General features: G+C 32.7%; 2 protein-coding genes across 2 annotated transcripts; one reads left to right on the top strand and one right to left on the bottom strand.

The window, feature by feature from the left end:
• The first annotated feature begins 289 nt into the window (after nt 1-289).
• LOC105155445 (flavonoid 3'-monooxygenase CYP75B137) lies at nt 290-4,911 on the top strand. Its single transcript, XM_011071322.3, has 2 exons — nt 290-1,301; nt 4,180-4,911. The coding sequence occupies exons 1-2, from the start codon at nt 384-386 to the stop codon at nt 4,804-4,806; spliced, it is 1,545 nt and encodes a 514-aa protein (XP_011069624.1). The 5' UTR covers nt 290-383; the 3' UTR covers nt 4,807-4,911.
• Nucleotides 4,912-18,706: 13,795 nt separating this feature from the next.
• Nucleotides 18,707-20,590, bottom strand: LOC105156170 (double-stranded RNA-binding protein 5-like). The gene is made up of 5 exons (XM_020692938.2): nt 20,355-20,590; nt 20,043-20,258; nt 19,241-19,327; nt 19,091-19,153; nt 18,707-18,994 (listed from the first exon to the last, which is right to left on the bottom strand). The coding sequence occupies exons 1-5, from the start codon at nt 20,577-20,579 to the stop codon at nt 18,707-18,709; spliced, it is 879 nt and encodes a 292-aa protein (XP_020548597.2). The 5' UTR covers nt 20,580-20,590.
• Between the last annotated feature and the right edge of the window lie 1,246 nt (nt 20,591-21,836).

The following is a 21,836-nucleotide window of genomic DNA, read 5'->3' as shown; positions in this document are numbered from 1 at the left end:
AAGAGTCATGGCAAAAATTATTGCCATAATTTTTAGTCATGACAAGATATGTTTTAACCACAACGGCCAACAAGTGTTGTTTGACCGTGATTAGTAATTGTTTACTGTTATTTATTATTAACCATAACAATTAATTATGATTAAATTTTATATTTTATGTGGTGTATAATGTTTATATATGTTAGCTAGATATTAGATGCTAGTGCAAGTCAACTGATTTAGTGCTTTTAAATGAATTTTCTTCCTTTTGTTCGTAACGATTGAGGTGTATTCATTTGCAAGTTGGTGAATTTTGCTATTCCCCCTATATATATGACCAACTTGATGCAAAACTAGCGCACACATCATATACATCAACTAAATTGGTGTCTACTGAAGAAAACATGATTTCCCTAAGTGATTCTTCACTTCTTTCAGCACCACTTCTGATACTAATTTCATTGCCTATCTTCTGGTGCCTGTTCATGCTGTTTATCAAGTCCGGCAAGAAAACACCCCCCTTGCCCCCGGGACCGCGAGGCTTGCCAATTCTGGGCTACTTCCCTTTCCTTCGCCCCGATTTGCATATTCAGTTCACTGAACTGGCCCGCCAATATGGTCCAATCTACAAGATCTGGCTGGGGACCAAACTCTGCATCGTGATCAGCTCACCGTCCCTCATAAAAGAGATTGTTCGCGATCATGACACCATTTTCGCCAACCGCGAGAGCACTGTTGCTGGACCCATTTGCAGCTACAACGGAAATGACATAGGCTTCTGTCCTTACAACTCTAGCTGGCGCACGAGGAGAAAACTCTTTGTACACGATATGCTGAGCAATAGCAGCCTTGATGCTACTTTTCATCTTCGGAAAGAAGAGGTAAGGAAAGCGATTAGAAACATCTATAACAAGATCAATACCCCTGTTAAAATCTGCGAACTAGCTTTTGGGATTAGTATGAATACTATAATGAGCATGGTGTGGGGAAACACCATTGAAGGGGAGAAGAAGGACAAGATTGGGGCAGCATTCTCGTCGCTGGTGGCAAGTTCTTTTGATTTGTTGGGAAAGTCAAACGTGTCGGATTATTTTCCGATTCTTGCCAGGTTTGATATTCAAGGAGTGGAGAAAGAAATAAGCAACATTATGCAAAGGGTCGACGAGATTATCGAAGATATCATTAACGAGCGCACGAAGGTCGGAGGAGGAGGCAACAAGAACGGTGGGAAATTGGATTTTCTTCAAATGCTTATGGAGTTGAGTGAGAAACAAGATGTTAAGACGGAAATTGGCAAGACACAGATCAAAGCCATGATCACAGTAAGTTCTCTATTATTGAGATTCGCTATATTCCAATTTTTGGATAATTTTTTTTTTAGTCTAGTTAAAAAAAGGTTATTTTTATTTTTTATACCACAACTGTGGCATGCCGCTTTTGATACCATAAAACTCAAAAATACGTATTTTTTTTTATCCCAAGTTAACAACAAGGCCATGTGCCTCGCACGTGGCCGCTAACTCATATTGACTCACGTGACTTTGACTGATTTTGATTTCAAAGGCCCTGTTGAATGGTACCAAAAATTTAAAAAAACGTATTTTTTTGTACCATTACAAGAAACAAAAAGTAAGGTTAATTACATTTTGCAATTCGAACTATGACCATTTTTACACTTTGACATCTAAAATTATTTTAGTGTGAATTTACCATCTCAACTTTATAAAATTTTGCACTTGCTGTTTATAACTATTTTTCAACTGAATTTTTTCTCAAAAAAATCACATGCAGTCACATGTGATATAAATAGTTATGTGATGTGATATTTTTCAAATATACATAGCATGTGATATTGTTCTGATAGAAAAATTAACAAAAAGACGGTCATATTTGGGAAAATGCAAATTTCGCCGATTACATAGTAAGTTGATACAAAAAAAGTTTTAGTGGCAAAGTGTAAAAATGAGCATAGTTTAAACGGCAAAATATAATTTACCACAAAAATTATTTTGACCAACTTTGGCCACAAACTTATAGAATTGTTTTTAATTTTTACAAAAATGAAAATATTAGAAAAAAATTATTTTAATATATATAATAAATAGTTCTAAAATTATAATAATTTTTATTTCAGATAATTTCTAGGATCTATCTTACTATTTTTGAATTTAAATTATTATTTGGTCTAAAAATATATTAATATTTTAGCACAAACTATAAAAAGTAAAATTTATTTTTTGAATAAAAGAATTAAATAAATTTTTTATTAAATAATAAATTAAATTTTAAATTATAATTATTTACATTCTAGATAAATTGTAGAAATAAAATAAAAACTATTTCTTACCTTTTTTGGTAAAGTTTATTAAAATATATTTAGATAAATAATAATTTAATTTTTAAAAATAATTAAATATGCTAGAATTTATCTAAAATAAATATAATTATAAGTTATAAATAACTTTATTATTTATATTAAAATAAAATTTATTTATTTTATTATTTTTAAGAAATAAAATTTTATTTTTTATAGTTTGTGGTAAGAGTTTCTTAAAATATTTTCAAATAAAATAAAAATTCAATTTAAGAAAAATAATAGTTCCTATAATTTATCTCGAATGAAATAATTTTAATTTAAAAGTTAATTTATTATTTAATAAAAAAATCATCTGATACTTTTATTCAAAAAATAAATTTTATCTTTTATAGTTTGTGCTCAAATATTAATAAATTTTTAGACTAAATAATAATTTAATTTCAAAAATAGTAAAATAGATCCTAGAAATTATATGAAATAAAAATAATTATAATTTTAGAACTATTTATTATATATTTTATAATAATTTTTTTAATATTTTTATTTTTATATAAAAAATTCTTATAGTTTGTGGCTAAAGTTGGTCAAAATATTTTTTTAATGGTACCAAAAAAATATTTTTTTTTATTTTTTGATACCATTAAACAGGACCTTTGAAGTCAAAATCAGTGAAATTCACGTGAGCCAATAGGAGTTAACAGCCGTTAATGGCCATGTGCGAGGCACATGGCTTCTGTTGTTAACTTGGGACAAAAAATGCGTACTTTTGTGTTTTATGGTACTAAAGGCGATACTGGCAACAATTATAGTATCAAAAATAAAAATAATATTTTTTAATGGGATTAAAAAAAAAATTACCCCCAATTTTTTATTGCAAAAACATTACAATTTTTCAAAGTCCTAACTAAAAAATAAAAATTAAAAATTTTAGGATTCCCATCATAATGATTATATCTATGACCAACTTGGTGCAAAATAGTACTATTTCACATAACTCCAGTTTTCTCCATGCATGTTAGGTGTATACTAAAGTTTATTCATTTATATATTTCAGTAGAAATATATTTTATATGTATGACGTGCGTATATGGGATATGATTATGTATTATATATATATCTAATATATATTTTATGTGTGAAAGAGTTGACAAGAATCCTATGCCTATCCAAAAATAATTGCTCAGAATCTCCTATATGGCATGTAACAACTTTTTTAATCTTTTAACTAATAACACGTCATATTTGTTACATTTGATTATTCCTGTATAGAATTTTTAATTAAAAGACTATAATTAAAAAATGTTAGCATATTTAGCCAGATGTCATCGAGAAATGCTAAATTTATTGGAAAGTAACACATGCTTGAGAATTCTTATCAATTTTGCTGATGTGATATTTGTGTTCTAGTGATATTAATTTGGATGAAACGTGCCACCCCTGAAGTTATATGGTCAAAATTTGTGATCATGGCCGCTAGCAAAAATGCCCAAGATGAAATAAGACATACGATATATCATTTTCGATCAGTTTAGTTTTTCCAGCAGACATTTGGACTATATGAGGAGCCATTCTATTAATTAATGTTATCCTTACTGTAAATAATTAAAAGTTTAATTTGACACGATTAATTTAATATATACGTAAAGGGAAGGAAATAATTAATGTTAATAAGTTTACCTAATCAAATAAATATATTAAAACAAAAAAGACTTTGTTGCGAATGGAAAGCATTACCCTAATCCATTTGCAAATATATATATAGCATTCGTTGTTTTTTTATTATATTTCTTAATAGCATGAAACAACATATAATAATATAATTGATGATTATTTTTATTTTCAACTATACGTGCTATGTTCGATGATCAAATTTCTCTTAACAGGATATCTTAATAGGCGGGACAGACACTTTATCAACAACGATTGAGTGGGTAATGGTCGAGTTTATGCGCAATCCAAAAGTGATGGAAAAGGCACACAAGGAACTAAATGAAGTTGTTGGATTGAACAATATAGTGGAAGAGTTCCATATCCCAAAGTTAGTCTATTTGGACGCTGTCATAAAAGAAACGCTACGCATACACCCAATAGGACCCTTCTTAACCCCAAGAACTCCTAGCCAATCCTGCACTGTGGGAGGGTACTCTATCCCAAAGAATTCGTCGGTCTTTATAAACGTCTGGTCTATTCAACATGACCCTCTTGCTTGGGATAATCCGTCAGAATTTATGCCAGAGAGATTTTTAGGCGATTCTGAGAAATGGGATTTTAATGGGCAAAATATTAATTATATTCCGTTCGGATCAGGGAGAAGAATTTGTGCTGGACTACCACTGGCAGAGAGAATGTTGAGGTATGTATTGGCTTCACTTCTGCATTCATTTAATTGGCAGGCGCCAAAGGGTGAAATAGTGGACGTAGAGGACAAATTTGGGTTGGTATTGAGGAAAAGGAATCCGTTGGCTGCTATTCCCAGTCCTAGGTTGTCTAGTAAGAATCTCTATGTGTAATTTCATATTCTAATTATGTTGGTATAGTAATTAGCATATGTATAACCGTTATTACCTATCACTGTTCAACATGTTATAAATAAATACGACGCTTCTTTGGTTCCACAGGGTAAGTCTGCATTTGTGTCTTGGTTTTCTCAAAAATCTGTCTGAATAATTATAATTTTGGTCCCTAAGTAATACCATTTATTCAATTTCAGCTTTTAAGTAATCACCATTTACACTTTTGATCCCTAAACTGATATTCTTTTTTACAATTTTACCAGTTCTATTAATTGAATGTTAACTCAAATGAAATTATTTCTTTTATCGTGCCTCCTTTCCCAGCCTCACGTGACCTGTGATTTTTGCCGTTAGATTTAATGGTGTATTGACATAAATGATCAAAACAATATATATATATATAGGGTCTATTAGTGCAAATAGTGATTGTTTAGGGTCTCAAAGTGTTGTTTTTCTGATAAAATTAAACATTTCATGGTAAAATCTCATCCAAAAAATCATTGTATTATCATCATGAAAAATAGCAGGCAATCCCACTTCAATCTAAATTACTTCAAATGAATAATAAAAAATTGATCATATAACAATATTTAATTAGTTTTATATATTCAATAACCTCATAAATAATCAATTATCAAACAATTAAAAAAAAAAGAAAATAATTCATATTTAGTACAAACGTTATCTTTTAATAAAAAAATTGAATTGAGGTGTGAAATACATAATATCAAATAATTCACACTTAATACAACTCTATGTTTCAATTAAAAATTGGATCCATACATGAATACATAATATCAAAACAAATTTAGGCAAGTAATTTAGTGCTTTCCAAATTGGAATGTGATTTTTCTAGTTCATGTTGTAGGACATCGTTAACCCATGAATATAATTTTATTTTTTAAAAAAAATACAAATCAAATTTAAGGCTCGGTAAAATGAACATGTACATTGCGATTCAACGAGTTTTGAAATATCCAAGCAAAAAATTCTAAGTTATTAGAGCTTTAGGATTTTAGAAAGGGTGAATAACAATTACCCCATGTGATACTGAAAATGAGTACATTGCCTCCCTATGAAAAAAATATAGCAATTTATCCCCCTATACTTTTAAAATGAAGCAATTTACCTCCTTATGTAGGAAGGTAAATTGCTTCATTTTAAAAATCATAGGGGGGGTAAATTGTTGTATTTTGAAAAATATAGGGAGGTAAATCGCTATTTATTTTTTCATAAGGGGGTAATTTACTCATTTGCGATATCACAAGGGAATTACTTGCAATTTTTTTTATTTTAAAAATACAAAATATATATGGTAAGAATTTGAAGAATAAGAAGAATAGACATTAATTGGTCCAATTGGTTCAATTAATGGCTTTTCAATTTGGGTTTAGGGTCAAAAAGGGGAAGAGTTCTCAGAGACCAATTGGTACTGATGAAGCAAAGGGCTACACTAGCTAAGGTTATATGATAAAAAAAAAAAAAAAAATTGAATCTTTGCTACATTATAGATGACCACAATTTAAAAACTATGATAAATCAATATTATTAATTATAATTAAACAAAATTAAATCAAAAAATTTAAACTTTTACCACGATTAAATAATATTCTCCATAGTTTTAGCCATAACCAAAATATTTGTCATGATTTTGGTCATGCTAACATTTTAGCCACATTTGCAAAAACAACTATTAATACCCATTGTTTAAGGTATGGTAATTAATCATACCGGAAAATCATATATTTTTCTAGTGTTTAGGTCAAAATATACAAACACCCCCTACTTTCTGTAAAATTACAGCTACACTTTTTAAGGTTATAGTTAATAAGACTTTCACATCAATTTCATTCATTACGAACCACATGAATTTTTATACCGATTGTTGAACCGATAACAATAAAAATACCACAAATTGCCATCTTCACTCGCATTGGCATCATAAAAATACCAACGTTACTCCTAATATTTTCAGTCATTTACATAATAATATTGTGTTAAGTATCAAATTCTAAAACTGCCCTTTGACTGATATTTTAAATAACTACTTCAAAATTTATCAATTTTTCCTTTTTTCCCGTATATATAGAATAGTGGCAAAATAAAGCCCGTATATATAGTCCTGGCAATTAATACCTTAAAATTTTTTTTTTTTTTTCAGCAATTACAACATTCATATCACCAAATTTTAAAAAGTGGTCGGATTTTACTGACATGTAAAATTTTAAAGCTTTTTAAATTAAAAAAATTGTTGACTGGGCATAACTTAAAAAATCCACACCAAGTAAGAGTTGACTTGACAGAAAAAATTATATATAAAAATAAAATTATATATAATTTTAAAATTATTATACAATATAAACTAACAAAAGGATAATGGCCCCGACATGTTCCCACTCTTTTAGAAATATATTTTGGCACGGTGATATACTTTAGGACAGGCATTTTTTAACCCTCATTTGGAATATACTTTGAAACAACTATTTCCTTTGTTTGGACTACATGTTTGGAATGGTTGTAGAATTTATTTGAAACAGTTACTACGATATTTTGTCACTAAATTTGGAACAATATTTTGTTTTCTTTAAATATGTTGAAGTCGTTGGAACACGATTTGAACCTTTCATTGGAGAACACTTTGGAACGATTGTCTCCTTTATCTTGAATACATGTTTGGAACGGTTGTGAGATTACTTTTGGAATGGCTCCTTCAATATTTAGTCATTACATTAAGAATGGAATTTATTTTGTTTAAACACATTCACAAACCATTCAAAAGCCCGTTCCTAAATTAAATATCTTTAAAAATTATTTTTTTAAAATTTTGAAATAATAATTTTATAATTATAGTTAATCCATAAATTAATTATTTTATTTTTTAATTTGATTAATTAAATCAATATTTAATAATAGAATGCAATTAACATTAAAACATTGATAATTATGAAAAGTATTATATTAACATAAATGTTCTCTGTTTACAAATATAAAAAAGCGTAATTACAATTATCTCCCTTAAGGTTTGGCAAAATTACGTATACCCCTTTGTTGTTTGAAAAATTATCAATATCCCCCCTTATTTTAATGGTCGTCTAACAATTAATTTAATTCGTTAGGTGTTCATCTAATTCTTGTGGTGAACTGATCAAAATGCCATTGTGGACTAAAACTAAAAAATTTTAAAATAGATCCTAGAAATTATTTGAAATAAAAATAATTATAATTTTAGAAATATTTTTTATATACTTTTAAAATAAAATTTTCCTAACATTTTTATTTTTGTAAAAAAAAATTTCTTATAATTTGTGGCAAAAGTTGGTCAAAATATATTTTTTATCTCTTAATGGTACCAATAAATAAATAAATAAATAGGACTTTGAAGTCAAAATCAGTCAAAGTCACGTGAGCCAATAAAAGTTACCAGTCACGTGTGAGATACATGGCTTCTGTCATTAACTTAGGATCAAAAGAGTGTATTTTGGTGTTTTATGATACTAAAAGCGATACTCGCAATAATTGTGGTATCAAAAACAAAATGATAATTTCTAACGGGACAAAAACGAATTTTGCCCCCAATTTTTTATTGCAGAAATTGTACGATTGTTCAATTTCTTAATCAAAAAATAAAAATTGAAAAGTTTAGGATTCTCATTATATATATGACCACTTGGTGAAAAATAGTACTATTTCATATAACTCCAATTTTGTCATGCATGTAAGGTGTACTAAATTTTAAATCAATTCTTATATTTAATTAGAAATATATTTTATATGTATGACATGTGCTTATATGGGATTTGGTAATGGAATATATTCTCTCTTGAAATTGAAGCCTCCGTTTCAATGTGCATATATATATATATATGTGTGTGATTTGGTAATGGAATATATGACTACAAGTGAGTTTGAAATTCTGAAACTATAATCTTCATCCGTGAAATAAATAGCGACCGAAAAATTCATCGCAGCACTAAATATTAGAGACGAAAATATTTCATCTCTAATTTCGAGACCGAATCTTGACGTTACTGATTCTGTTCACAAACAACAACAAAGTTTTAGAATAATCCGTGTCTGATTTTCATAGAGAAATACTTTTTCATCTCTAATCCGTCTCTAAAGGGAAAGTTTTTATTCGTTAATTCTGTCTCTAATTCCGTCTCTAATCTATCTCTAATTGTTATTTATTTTTTTGGCAAGTTTTTTAACCTCTGTACCGAAATTAATATTCTGCTCATTATCTTATCAAATACATCCAATCAATACCAAAAAAATCTGAAATTTTCAAATCAACAACAATAAATAATAACAAAAAAGATACTCAAAATACAACCAACAATAATATAATTAATGTCATTGTATCATCCAAATACTAAAAAAAATACATAAAGAGTAAAATTGACAATTTCATACCTCCATCCAAGGATTACATAAAATTTTGTAACAATTCCAGTTGTTATGGTGATGAAAATTTCATATAAATCATTGTTGCTTCCGTTTCATTTTCAAAACTACAATAATTCTGTAGTTCATTCGACAGAGCTAAATCCTAAAAGTGCTATTATCTACTACTAAAAATTAGAGAGAATGCATTTCCAACTATTAATGGAAGAATATGAATATGGCCAACATTGCAACATTTTTGGGCTAATTAATTCAGCCTATGTTATAACATAATACAGGATTAAATTAAAAATCCATAAACGAGGGGTTAAATATGAAATACCCGTATCCTATAGGACCAACTTTGTAATTTTTCTTGGAAAAACACAATTCTCTGGTCCATTTTTTAATTTACCAAAAAATAAAAATTAAAAATATTAGTATTTCCATTATATATATGACCAACTTGGTGCAAAATAGTACTATTCTATGTAATTAAAATGGTTAGTCTTCCTATTATACATATGACCAACTTGGTGCAAAATAGTACTGTTTCAAGTAATTAGGTGAATAAAGATTAAATTAATTTTTATATTGTTATATTTTTATATTTCATGTAATTAGGATTCCTATTGTATATATGACCAAGTTGGTGCAAAATAGTACTATCTCATATAACTCCAATTTTGTCCGTGCATATATGCGATCTCGTAACGGAGTATATTCGTCTTCTTGGATATTTAGTAAAAATAATTAATAGTTTGATTTGACAACGTTAATTTAACATAATTAAGGATGGATATTTAACGAAAATAATTAATAGTTTGATTTGACACAATTAATTTAATATATTTACGGATGGATATTTAATGAAAATAATTAATAGTTTGATTCGACAAAGTTAATTTAATATATTTAAGGATGGATATTTAACGAAAATAATTAATAGTTTGATTTGACACAATTAATTTAATATATTTACGGATGGATATTTAATGAAAATAATTAATAGTTTGATTCGACAAAGTTAATTTAATATATTTAAGGATGGATATTTAACAAAAATAATTAATAGTTTGATTTGACACAATTAATTTAATATATTTAAGGATGGATATTTAATAAAAATAATTAGTAGTTTGATTTGACATGATTAATTTAATATATTTAGGGAAGAAGACAAAGACTTTTTCGTGGGAAAAATTTCAAGAACTTCTGTGATATTATATTCATTACATCCCTGTGTTATAAAAAAAATGCAAAAAATACCGTGAAGTCAGATAGTGTAGTACAATTGCGTGGACTGCAAGTGTCCGACTGAAATTATATTTTATTAATAATTTTATTCTTATCTCTCCAGAATATAATATATATATATAATTTAATAAATCATAAAATGATATATAAATACTTTATTAATAATAAAATTTACTTTATATGTAAATATATAATTATATTATTAATTTTAATATAATACTTTTAATTAAATAATTAAATTAATTAAAATTAAATGACGGCGACGGCTTTGCCCGCCCTCTTCTGCGACAGCGGTCGCCAAACGCAGTGAGGGCAACCACCCTCGCCCATCCATTGAGGGCAATGTCGTCGCCCATGTAGGTGGGTGATTATTATTTTTTAAAATAATATTTTTACTTTTATAAGTTATTATAATAATATATATAATAAAATGGTATCTAATGTATTGTGTAACTCATTTTTTAAAGCCACGTAGGACTAAAAATCTCCAAAAAAGTATTTAATTGACATGTCATGTCATTTTTGGAGGACTAAATTTCATTAATTTTAAAACTTCATGCATAGATGTTAGACATAATTATCGGATTAAAATTAATATTGAGCATATTTAACGGACAAAAAGAATAATTTCTGCATGAATACGTGATAGTCGTGGTTCTTCATTCCCTGCATCAGCAATTCCATCATGTCAATGCAGCGAGCAAGGTTAGACATGTAACCATCAAGAAACTTAAGGCCATGAATCCATTCACATATCCTCCTTTTCTGCTATAACGTCAGGGTATATACTGCTTTAGGCATAACGTAGCATTCGTCCAACTCAAGCTTCGGGGAATTATAAATAATCTTTAAATCTATATGCGAATTCAAATTATCCTTCATCTTTCCCCAGATGTCCATGACTGTGTTGAATATATTGTCAAATACATTTTTCTCAATGTGCATGACATCAAGGTTCTTTCGGATCAGATGTGTAGCCCAATATGGAAGATCCTAGAAGATGTTTTTCTTTGTCCAGTTGTGGTCGCTACTATAGCCAGAAAGGGAGTGCCAATGGCATTTTAACTACAGGACTAATGTCTACAACCTATTCCAGGATCTGGTTTCCTGTCATCCTCGGATTGTACTCCACCCAGACACCATCCCATAAGTAGGTAGGTTGTTCACAGTCCACATCAACGTCGCCCACTTGACGAATGTGTTGTCCATGGCAATGTCATATGGTCGACCACATGCCACAACTGCAGCAGCTCTTCGATGAAACGATTCCAAGTACACATCGATCAGACTCGTCGAATTAGAAGGGCCAAGGATCACCATCGTCAGGAACATGTACTTAGATATTATGCACATACTAGGGGGAGATTGTATGGTGTAATGATAACGGGCCAACATGAATAAGTACTACCGTACTGACCATGAGGCGCAAAACCGTCTATGTAAAGGCCTAACGGAACATTACATGGCTCTTCTACAAAATCGAGATACGTCCTGTCATAATGATTTCAAGCCTCGGCATTGGATAGTTGACACATTGCCCCTCGTCTGATGTGTAGCATGCCACGTCATGTGCCCTGCAGTTTCCCTCAAAGAATACAACCTTTGCATATGGGAAGTAATGGCAGGAACTTAAATACGGAATACGGGGACATTTTGCAGTGTGGGTCTCATAAATGTGATCGTCTACCTTGATATCCACTAACTCAGCAACAATTTTCATTTGAGATTAAGTGCAACCATTCCACAATGGCTGGTCGGCAGCATGCATTACATTATAAAAACGGCCTGCCAATCCTGACTCATAATCATTAGGACCAACACCGTAACAATATGAAGAATGACTAGTATCAATGAGGTAGGACCTCGTACTATCATCCGACACATTATCGTGAGAAGAAAAAAATAACTTGGCCTGGCTGCATAAAAAACCAGCCACTACACCCATCCATATGTTGTTCATTACCCCAATATGAATAATTACCCTTGACATGGGCAGTTGGGGTTTGCTCCATAGGTATTGGAGGGACAGTCACTACGAACTATGATCCTTTTTGCACTTTGGCAACTAAACATTTCTTATGTCAACTTACCATCTCAACTTTAAAAAATTTTGCCCTTTGTCATTTATAAATATTTTTTAATCTAATTTTTTGTCAAAAAACATCACATACAGTGCATATGTGATATTTTTCACATATGCACAACAATAATGTTCTTCATCCAAAGAATCAATAAAAAATGGTCATATATGGCAAAGTGCAAATTTCACAAAGTCGAGATGATAAGTTGATACAAAAAATATTTTGATGGCAAAATGTAAAAACGGGCATAATTCAAATGGCAAAATGTAATTTACCCAAAAAAATTACCATTCACTACAATATTAATGGTTATAATTAAAAATTATGGTAGGTAATTATTATTAATCATAGTTAAATATAGCTAATGCAAAAGAAAAATTAACTTTTCTATTATGAAAAAATTATTTGCTGTAACTGAGAGCCATGACAAAAATATTTACCATGATTTTTGACCATGACAAATTTTGTTTTAGCCACCTCGCAAAAAATCACGGCCAACAAGTGTTGTTTCACGGTGGTAAATAATTAATTGGGACTGCTATTTATTATTAATCATGATAATTTGTTATGATTAAATGCTTTTTGTTTTATAGTGTATAATATTTATGTATGCTAGCTAGATATTCGATGCCAGTGTAAGTCAATTGATTAAGTGCTTTTAAATGAATCTGATCCGGATAGAAATATGCGACCTCCCTCGGCAGATCCAAGCTAGCCACGTGTTCACCCAAGATTGTTAATGGGTCTTGATGATTGAAACACATACTTTATACTAGTCAAGTTCGTCCACGACTAAGAACCTCCAACGCTCAAGTTAGTTTAGGCCCAGGTAGAAATATGCGATTTATAGGTTTAAAGATAAAAAGTAATAAATGCGTGTGTTACCTCAAATGATTCATATCTAGAGTATTTATAGGGCCAAGTGTACAGTACCGGTTGGGCCACGTGGAACCATCTAGGTGTTCCTAGCTTTTTATCGTGCAGTGGAGAATTCATCCTTCCAATTGAGTGGTTTACTGGTATTGGCACGGGTTGGGGCTCTGAAGACCCGACCGCGCATTGGTGCACAGATCCTTCTAACTTTTAAGCTATTTTACCCCTATGAGAGGGGCTTTCTCATCTTTTGCATAATATAGGGGTAATGCCCCCATCATTACTCCCCAACTTCTTCTAGTACAAGTAATTGCAGTGGAAAAAGGTGATCACTCACAACTTTCATACGAACCGTCGCCTCAATTCTCTCTCCTCCACATGTCCTCATTTGTGCGGCTCTTAGCACATTTCTTCATGCAATTCTCTATAACTATACCATTTTCAAATTTTCACTTACCGTCTCCTTTACCAGGTAGAGCTTGTTGCCTACACCACTTTAATCTCGACCAGTATTCTAAAATACGCATGTCTTCTTCTAACTCTACTTCTAGTTCCAACTCTAACTCGGGATCCTCTGCGATTTCTCCTTGATCTGGGGAAGCGATCCCAGTTCACATTCCAAAATATGTAAGTCCTTCTAGGATTGTTAGATCTAACACCCATTTAGCGGATTCTGCACAAGAAGAAGTGCCCCCACGTGTAAAATACAAGGAAATGTTAACTAGGAGTTCTGGGCTAGTGTTATGAATACTGTAAAACTTCCCACTCATCGCATTAAGGAGAAATATTTTATCCCCAATAGTTATGAAGTCAACATCCCTATGTTGTTCAATTGCATGCATTGTCCTCCTCAGGGTCTTTATTCTTTTTCTCTTCTTCATTTTGTTGTCGTTACGTCTTTCTCTAGCGATGCCAGTCGCTAATATACTTCATGACTTAAACCTTTGCTCCATGAAATTGTCTCCCAACTTGATCAGCTATATCATTCTTTTTATCATAATAATTCGGGTTCATCGCTTTGAGCCTAGTCTTGTAATTTCTGGTCATTGTATTCTTTTACTATCTCCAAGAGGTTGGGCGATAGGGGTTTATTCTATTTATGTGTTTGTAAGGATTGTCGATTTTTTTCGACCTTCTCCTGATTAGGAATGGCCTTGCCATTGTGACTGGAGTGTTGACAAACCTGACCGTATAATAGAAGGAGGGGGCCTGGAAGGAGATTAAATTAACAACTTTACCGCTTATTAGTATAATCCGAAAAAGCTTCTAACAGGGAAAGTTTTGTGGCTCGCTCATCTCACTCCAGCACCCCTCCGAATTAGGGGTTCGTTCGGTGATTAATGTACTCGTATTCTTATCGCTTTTAATATCATATTTTGTTACTTTCTGACTTAGAAACTTTTGTTTGTAGATAATATAGTAATGAATTCCCATATTGCTAATCAGTTTCATGCCTTGCTTGGTGGTTCCACTGCTGCATAGGGGGGTGGATATATATACCACCCCCGATACTGAACTTCCCCCAGCTGATCCAATTTCAATCGAGGTCGTAAGTAGAGATACCCCAACACAGTCATGTTCCTAACCCTTCCAGTAACAACCTATCGATCAGCGTGGATATTTGGGGTTCTAACAAGGACAACTCCCTGATCATTGAAGAGGAGAATGCGGGACCTAAATGATCCAAGAAACGTAAGTGGAAGCACAAGAGTCACAACAAGGGGTCGCGTTCCACCAAGTCTAGCAAGCAAAGCAAGTCTCAATTGGAGAGACGGTAGGAGAGGGATGCGGCAGCACAAGTTGAGGAGGAAGTGAACCTTGATTTCCACAAAGAAAATTACTGCATGGGGGAAGGAGGCTAGGAAAGAGTTGAGGCGATACCCACCATTCAACTAAGATGGAAGGGGATAGACTTATCCCTGATTGGAACATCTCCGATCCCAGTTCAATGTTGCTCAATCATCTGGGTCAGGACTCGTGGGAGTTGCAAAATGTATGTCAGGCCACCCTCCTCAATACTCCTCATACTCGACTTGAAGAACATCATGCTCATATTCTCATGCAGGTAATTCATTACTCCTTCGACCTTAATTACATTATTCTTAGTTTAACTCCTTATCTCTATCACAGGCTGTTGCTTTTAACCGAAGCCTTTCCCTCAAATACACAGGCTTTCGATGAAGATAAATTTTGGCAGATCGCAAGATTCACGATCTTAGAAAAAGGTTTTCTAATGGTGTCACTTATGAAAGGACCTGGAAAACCAGCAAGTAACGTTTGAAGCCAAAGTTAGAGATTTGGAGGATCAACTTGCATGATCAGCCTTTGAGGTTGCCCAAGCGTGAGAAGCAGCCTTTGCTGAGGGAAGGGACACAAAGTGTTCGATAGGCCAGGTCGCCAGCAAGATCGATGGAATGATCGATGGCTATGAGGAATACCTCTAATCTAATGAGTTCGTGGCCAGGGTTTGTGAGACAAGACTGCAAGGAGCCTACAACTCATTAAGGCCCCTGCCTTCCAAATGGCCACGGAAATTAAAGCTGCAAACTTCATCAACGGTGGCTTTGAGAAGTTTAGGGCTCAATTGACCAAGTTAAAAAGGTTCCCTGATGGCTTCGATCAGAACCTTCTCGATCCCTCATTAGATGGTAACCTCGATCCCTACCCCGAAGCAAAGGATGGCCCAGGATCCCAAGAGGATGAATTTGTTGCCTTGGTAGATGAGATAGAAAACACGAGCTAATTTCTTTATGGGTCGATAACATCCATTTTGTCAGATCGATCAGCCTTCTGCATTAGGATTGAATTATTTGCTAGATAGATGGTTTTTCGATCTTTTACTTGTGATTTTGACATTGTATGGGAGAACAAAAGAATATTTTTATCGAACAACTTCTCAATATAACCTTTTACCGCAACGTTTGGATTTATCAATTCTTCTAATAGTCGACCTTTTTCAGGCCATTAGTCTTTTCTTCTAATAAGTGACCTTTTCCAGGTCACGTTATTCTTTTTTAGACTATTGGTCTTTTCCAGATTGATTACAATCATTTTTCCGATTGCGCGATCTTTCTCAGATCATTATTTCGAAATGATATTGAGTAAATTTGCGATCCCATCAAAGAATAAGTTAATGTATACGATGTCAAAACTATAGAACTTACAGAAAAAACTGGTAATTAATTTGATCGCCTTTTTCATGCTTAAAAAAAACTGATCTTTTTTAGATTCATTCATATTTGATCGCCTTCTCCAAGCTCAAAAAGTACTGATCTTTTTCAAATCTATTTACATTCGATCGCCTTTTCCAGGCTAAAAAGAAATACATCATTTTTAGATCCATTTGCGTCCGATCGCCTTTTCCAGGCTAAAAGAATTTGATAATCTTCAGATTACATTCAATAGTCTTTTCCAAGCTCACTTGCATCTCTACCTCACTCCTGCCTGGGCGTAAAAGTTTTTGAAGTTATGGATGTTCCAAGGTCGACGTAGGTCCTGTCCTCGCATGTCTTGGAGCTTATAATTTCCTTTCTTCTTGATTTCGACCACCTTGAATGGCCCTTTCCATCCGGGTCTAACTTACCGACATGCCTGGACACTTTTTTCAGCACCAGATCGCCAACTTGGAATTGCTTTGGTTTCACCTTTTAATTGTATCTTTTTATCATCATTCCTTTGTGGTGTAATATCCTCGCATAGGTTGCATCTCTCTTTTCATCGATATACCCATAACACTCCAAGTAATTCTTTGACGCACGACCCCTTGGCTCCCAGCTTTGTCTTCAAAGGTTGCAATATAGTTCTATTTGTGACTTCAGTTTGACCATTCACCTACTGATTTACTATAGCTGTGAAATTATGTTGTATTTTCAATTCTTTACACCAGGCCACAATCTCCTTTTTTTGGAATTGGGTACTATTGTTCAAGATCAACACCCTAAGGATCTCGAACCTGCCTATAATATTTCTCCATATAAAATTAACGACCACAATTATGAATTTCTTTTGTGCCGATGTTGGAGGAAAAGGTCCTACAATGTCAATACCCCACTTAACAAATGGGCACGCGACCTTGATTGGTTCCATTGGGGTCATTGGTAGATGCACTAAAGATGCATATTTCTGACAACTGTTCACATCTTTTCACGAACTCCATTGTATCTTTCGCCATAGTTGGAAAGAAATAACCTTGCCTCGTAATCTTTTGCTCCAGCAACCTCCCTCCAAAGTGATTTTCACAACTTCCTTTATAAATTTCTCTCATTAGATACTTGGCCCTTTCATCATCCAAACACTTTAACAATGGGCCACCAACTGTTCTTTTGTATAATTATTCTGACCAAGATGAAGCAAGTAGCTTTAAACTTCATCCACTTAGCCATTATGGGATCTTAAGGTAGGATTCCATCATTTAAGTACCTCACGGTCTCATCTTTCCATAACCTCAACGCTTCTACTATCCGTACCTTTGAAGTTTCCTTGATCGCTACCCTTTTCTTAATCATCATTGTAACCCTTCTATCCTTTATACCCGACATTATAGCCCCGAACTTTGACAATAGATCTGTTGTATCATTTTCACATCTTGGAATCTGTTGAATTGCACATTTATCGAATTTTTCCATCATAGATTTAGCTTTCTGTTCTTATAAAATCATGGACTGCTCTAGTTTCTTATTCTCCTTCAATTTGCATCACCACCAATTGAGAATCAGTTTAAACTTCTAAATTCATTACTCCTGCCTCGTAAGCCAGTTCTAACCCTAATAATAAAGCTTCATACTCAGCTTCAAGCATTGTAAATAACATAAAAAATCAACTTTTGACTCAATCAAAGTCGGTCAACAAATAATATAAATTTTAGCAAGAAACTTAAAAAGACACTTTCGCCAAGTTGAATTGCAGAGTTCCAGCAAGTTTATCTCTGTCATGTGTTCTCCAACAAGGTGGCCAGATAAGAAGTACTAAGATCAATCTCAACCTTTGATCCACAATTTAATTAGTGACCTATACAGTACTATTGTGACTTTAAAAGTAATTCTTGGTTACAGATAACAAGCCAGCTAATGCAGCTGACAAGACACTATTCCTTTCCTTTTTGAGGTTTCCACATGTTTCACAGCTGAAATATGTTTCTATATTTAATTAAATGCGTGTGTATTAATTTATTAAGAAAATAAATAAATAAATATTAGACATATGCAAATTCAATACAAGTATGCTTCAAACCAATAGTTATCTAGTGTGGTTTGTCATTAATCCAGTACACAACACAGTTAGTCCTACTTCAAGACATACACAAATCAAGAATAAATAAAGAGAACTTCAAGAGACTCAGCAAATATCAACATTAGATGAATCATTAGTTTTTTACCCCTCGTAAGAGCACAGTAAGCAACTTTAGTAGCATTTATCTCTGCCAGCTTCTTGGTTTTCGCTTCAGCCCCTAAAAAAGTATCACTTCCTATCTCCACTTTAGACACAAATACAGGCCTGTGTGACAAACCAGAGCTGACTGTCTCATATAATGGGCATAAAAGACTGCTTTTCTTAGCAAATTCTTGTAGAAGATTTTTGTATAACCCTGCATCCTGAGGTCATTATAAATTTATACAAATCATTATCAATTAGAGAAAAAGCAAAAATAATCACAATAATACTCGAATTATGTTATTAAAGATACTAACCTCTTGGACCACATCCACAGACAACACCTGACAAGCAACTTTAGCAGCTGCTTGTTCAGCTTCCTTTAGTGTGGGAAAAAAATTCAAATGTCTCATATGATTTTCCGTCTAAACAAACTCTTGACTTGAAGCGGCGAGCATGGGGAGGACCTTCAGCTTCAGAAGTATATACAGGAAAACCAAGATTTTGCTTTTGAGCATACTGCTGCAATAGGTTCTTATACATGTGCAACGTATCTGTGAAAGAAAAAGGCAACATATTATCATAGAACAACTATCCACTTGTTTTAAGAAGGCTACCATTTCGGTTGGCATTAAACTTAAAGAGAATCTACTGTAGCATATGTTATGAATCTTTAACTTGAGGAAGCATTGTAAATAAAATCAAAAATCAACTTTTGACTCAATCAAAGTCGGTCAACAAATAATATAAATTTTAGCAAGAAACTTAAAAAGACACTTTCGCCAAGTTGAATTGCAGAGTTCCAGCAAGTTTATCTCTGTCATGTGTTCTCCAACAAGGTTGCCAGATAAGAAGTACAGAGATCAATCTCAACCTTTGATCCATGAATTTAATTAGTGACCTATACAGTACTATTGTGACTTTAAAAGTAATGCTTGGTTAGAGATAACAAGCCAGCTAATGCAGCTGACAAGACACTATTCCTTTCCTTTTTGAGGTTTCCACATGTTTCACAGTTGAAATATGTTTCTATATTTAATTACATGCGTGTGTATTAATTTGTTAAGAAAATGAATAAACAAATGTTAGACATATGCAAATTCAATACAAGTATGCTTCAAACCAATAGTTATCTAGTGTGGTTTGTCATTAATCCAGTACACAACACAGTTAGTCCTACTTCAAGACATACACAAATCGAGAATAAATAAAGAGAACTTCAAGAGACTCAGCCAATATCAACATTAGATGAATTATTAGTTTTTTAACCCTCGTAAGAGCACAGTAAGCAACTTTAGCAGCATTTATCTCTGCCAACTTCTTGGTTTTGGCTTCAGCCCCTAAAAAAGTATCACTTCCTATCTCCACTTTAGACACAAATACAAGCCTGTGTGACAAACCAGAGCTGACTGTCTCATATAATGGGCATAAAAGACCGTTTTTATGAGCAAATTCTTGTAGAAGATTTGTGTATAATCCTGCATTCTGAGGTCATTATAAATTTATACAAATCATTATCAATCAGAGAAAGAGCAAAAATAATCACAATAATACTCGAATTATGTTATTAAAGATACTGACCTCTTGGACCACATCCACAGACAACACCTGACAAGCAACTTTAGCAGCTGCTTGTTCAGCTTCCTTTAGTGTGGGAAAAAATTCAAATGTCTCATATGATTTTCCGTCTAAACAAACTCTTGACTTGAAGCGGCGAGCATGGGGAGGACCTTCAGCTTCAGAAGTATATACAGGAAAATCAAGATTTTGCTTTTGAGCATACTGCTGCAATAGGTTCTTATACATGTGCAACGTATCTGTGAAAGAAAAAGGCAACATATTATCATAGAACAACTATCCACTTGTTTTAAGAAGGCTACCATTTCGGTTGGCATTAAACTTAAAGAGAATCTACTGTAGCATATCTTATGAATCTTTAACTTGAGGAAGCATTGTAAATAACATCAAAAATCAACTTTTGACTCAATCAAAGTCGGTCAACAAATAATATAAATTTTAGCAAGAAACTTAAAAAGACACTTTCGCCAAGTTGAATTGCAGAGTTCCAGCAAGTTTATCTCTGTCATGTGTTCTCCAACAAGGTTGCCAGATAAGTGCTTCCAATCTTTATCAATATTAGTTTATTCTTCGACGTGCATGAGGATTAAGTCAGTAAACTTTTCCAGCTTCAAAGTTGGAAACATGCGAAACTCTCCAAGTTTGAAAAGGAATCAAGGTCCAACCAACAGTGTAGTTGATACTAATTTAGAATGCTTTTTAATGGGAAAACAAAAGAAGCAATATCTAATTTAGAGAGGAAATGAATTCAGCAGCTGCACGTACATCTTTACTGCTTATTTTCCAATGGCTTCTCATTCCAGATAAATTGCAGAAGACTGGGAAAAACAAATGAATCCATTTTATAGTGGAGCCTAATTCAGCATCATATGTCATATTCAGAATCAAGAGACATAAAACCAGGGTTATATCTTTTCAAATTAGAGGAAAACTTATCAAACCCCATCTTTTCAAGAGACACGCACTATATCCATTTTCTTTCCTTTCAATGTAACTATCAATAACTGGAAGTGTTGATCTCTAGATACACGTTTATTATATTCCCAAAAAATACATGACAAACAGCAATTTGTCAAAGAGCTGTCAGTTTCATATGCCTTCATTTTGCAAAGCCTAAAATGAGAAACTGTCAAATGGTGCACCATCATAACTCATCATATCCAATTATAAACCATTTTTTTCTCTGTTAAACAGAGAGAAACCACTCAGGGTTATATGCTCAATAGAAGTCAATCATTGACACAGAACAAGATGCACAAGCTTTTTCAGTGGAACTCACAAAAAATTGCTACGAAACCATCAACTCCAAAACTTTAGTGAGGAAAGGCACAAGAATCTCAAAACTGAATTATGGAGCGCCAGATAGCTTATTTGAAGATTTTAAATAACAATATAATCAAAATAAAACCGAGTAATTCTTACTATGGGAACCTATCGCTCTCGTATGAACCATAGAAGTGTCTGTAGTATCTTCAGAATTCTGCT

The sequence above is a fragment of the Sesamum indicum genome, linkage group LG1 (assembly GCF_026168435.1).
Source record: "Sesamum indicum cultivar Baizhima isolate 11 linkage group LG1, ASM2616843v1, whole genome shotgun sequence".
Lineage (NCBI taxonomy): Eukaryota > Viridiplantae > Streptophyta > Magnoliopsida > Lamiales > Pedaliaceae > Sesamum > Sesamum indicum.
The sequence above is the reverse complement of the archived record's forward strand: the minus strand, read 5'-3'. Positions and strand labels throughout refer to the sequence as shown.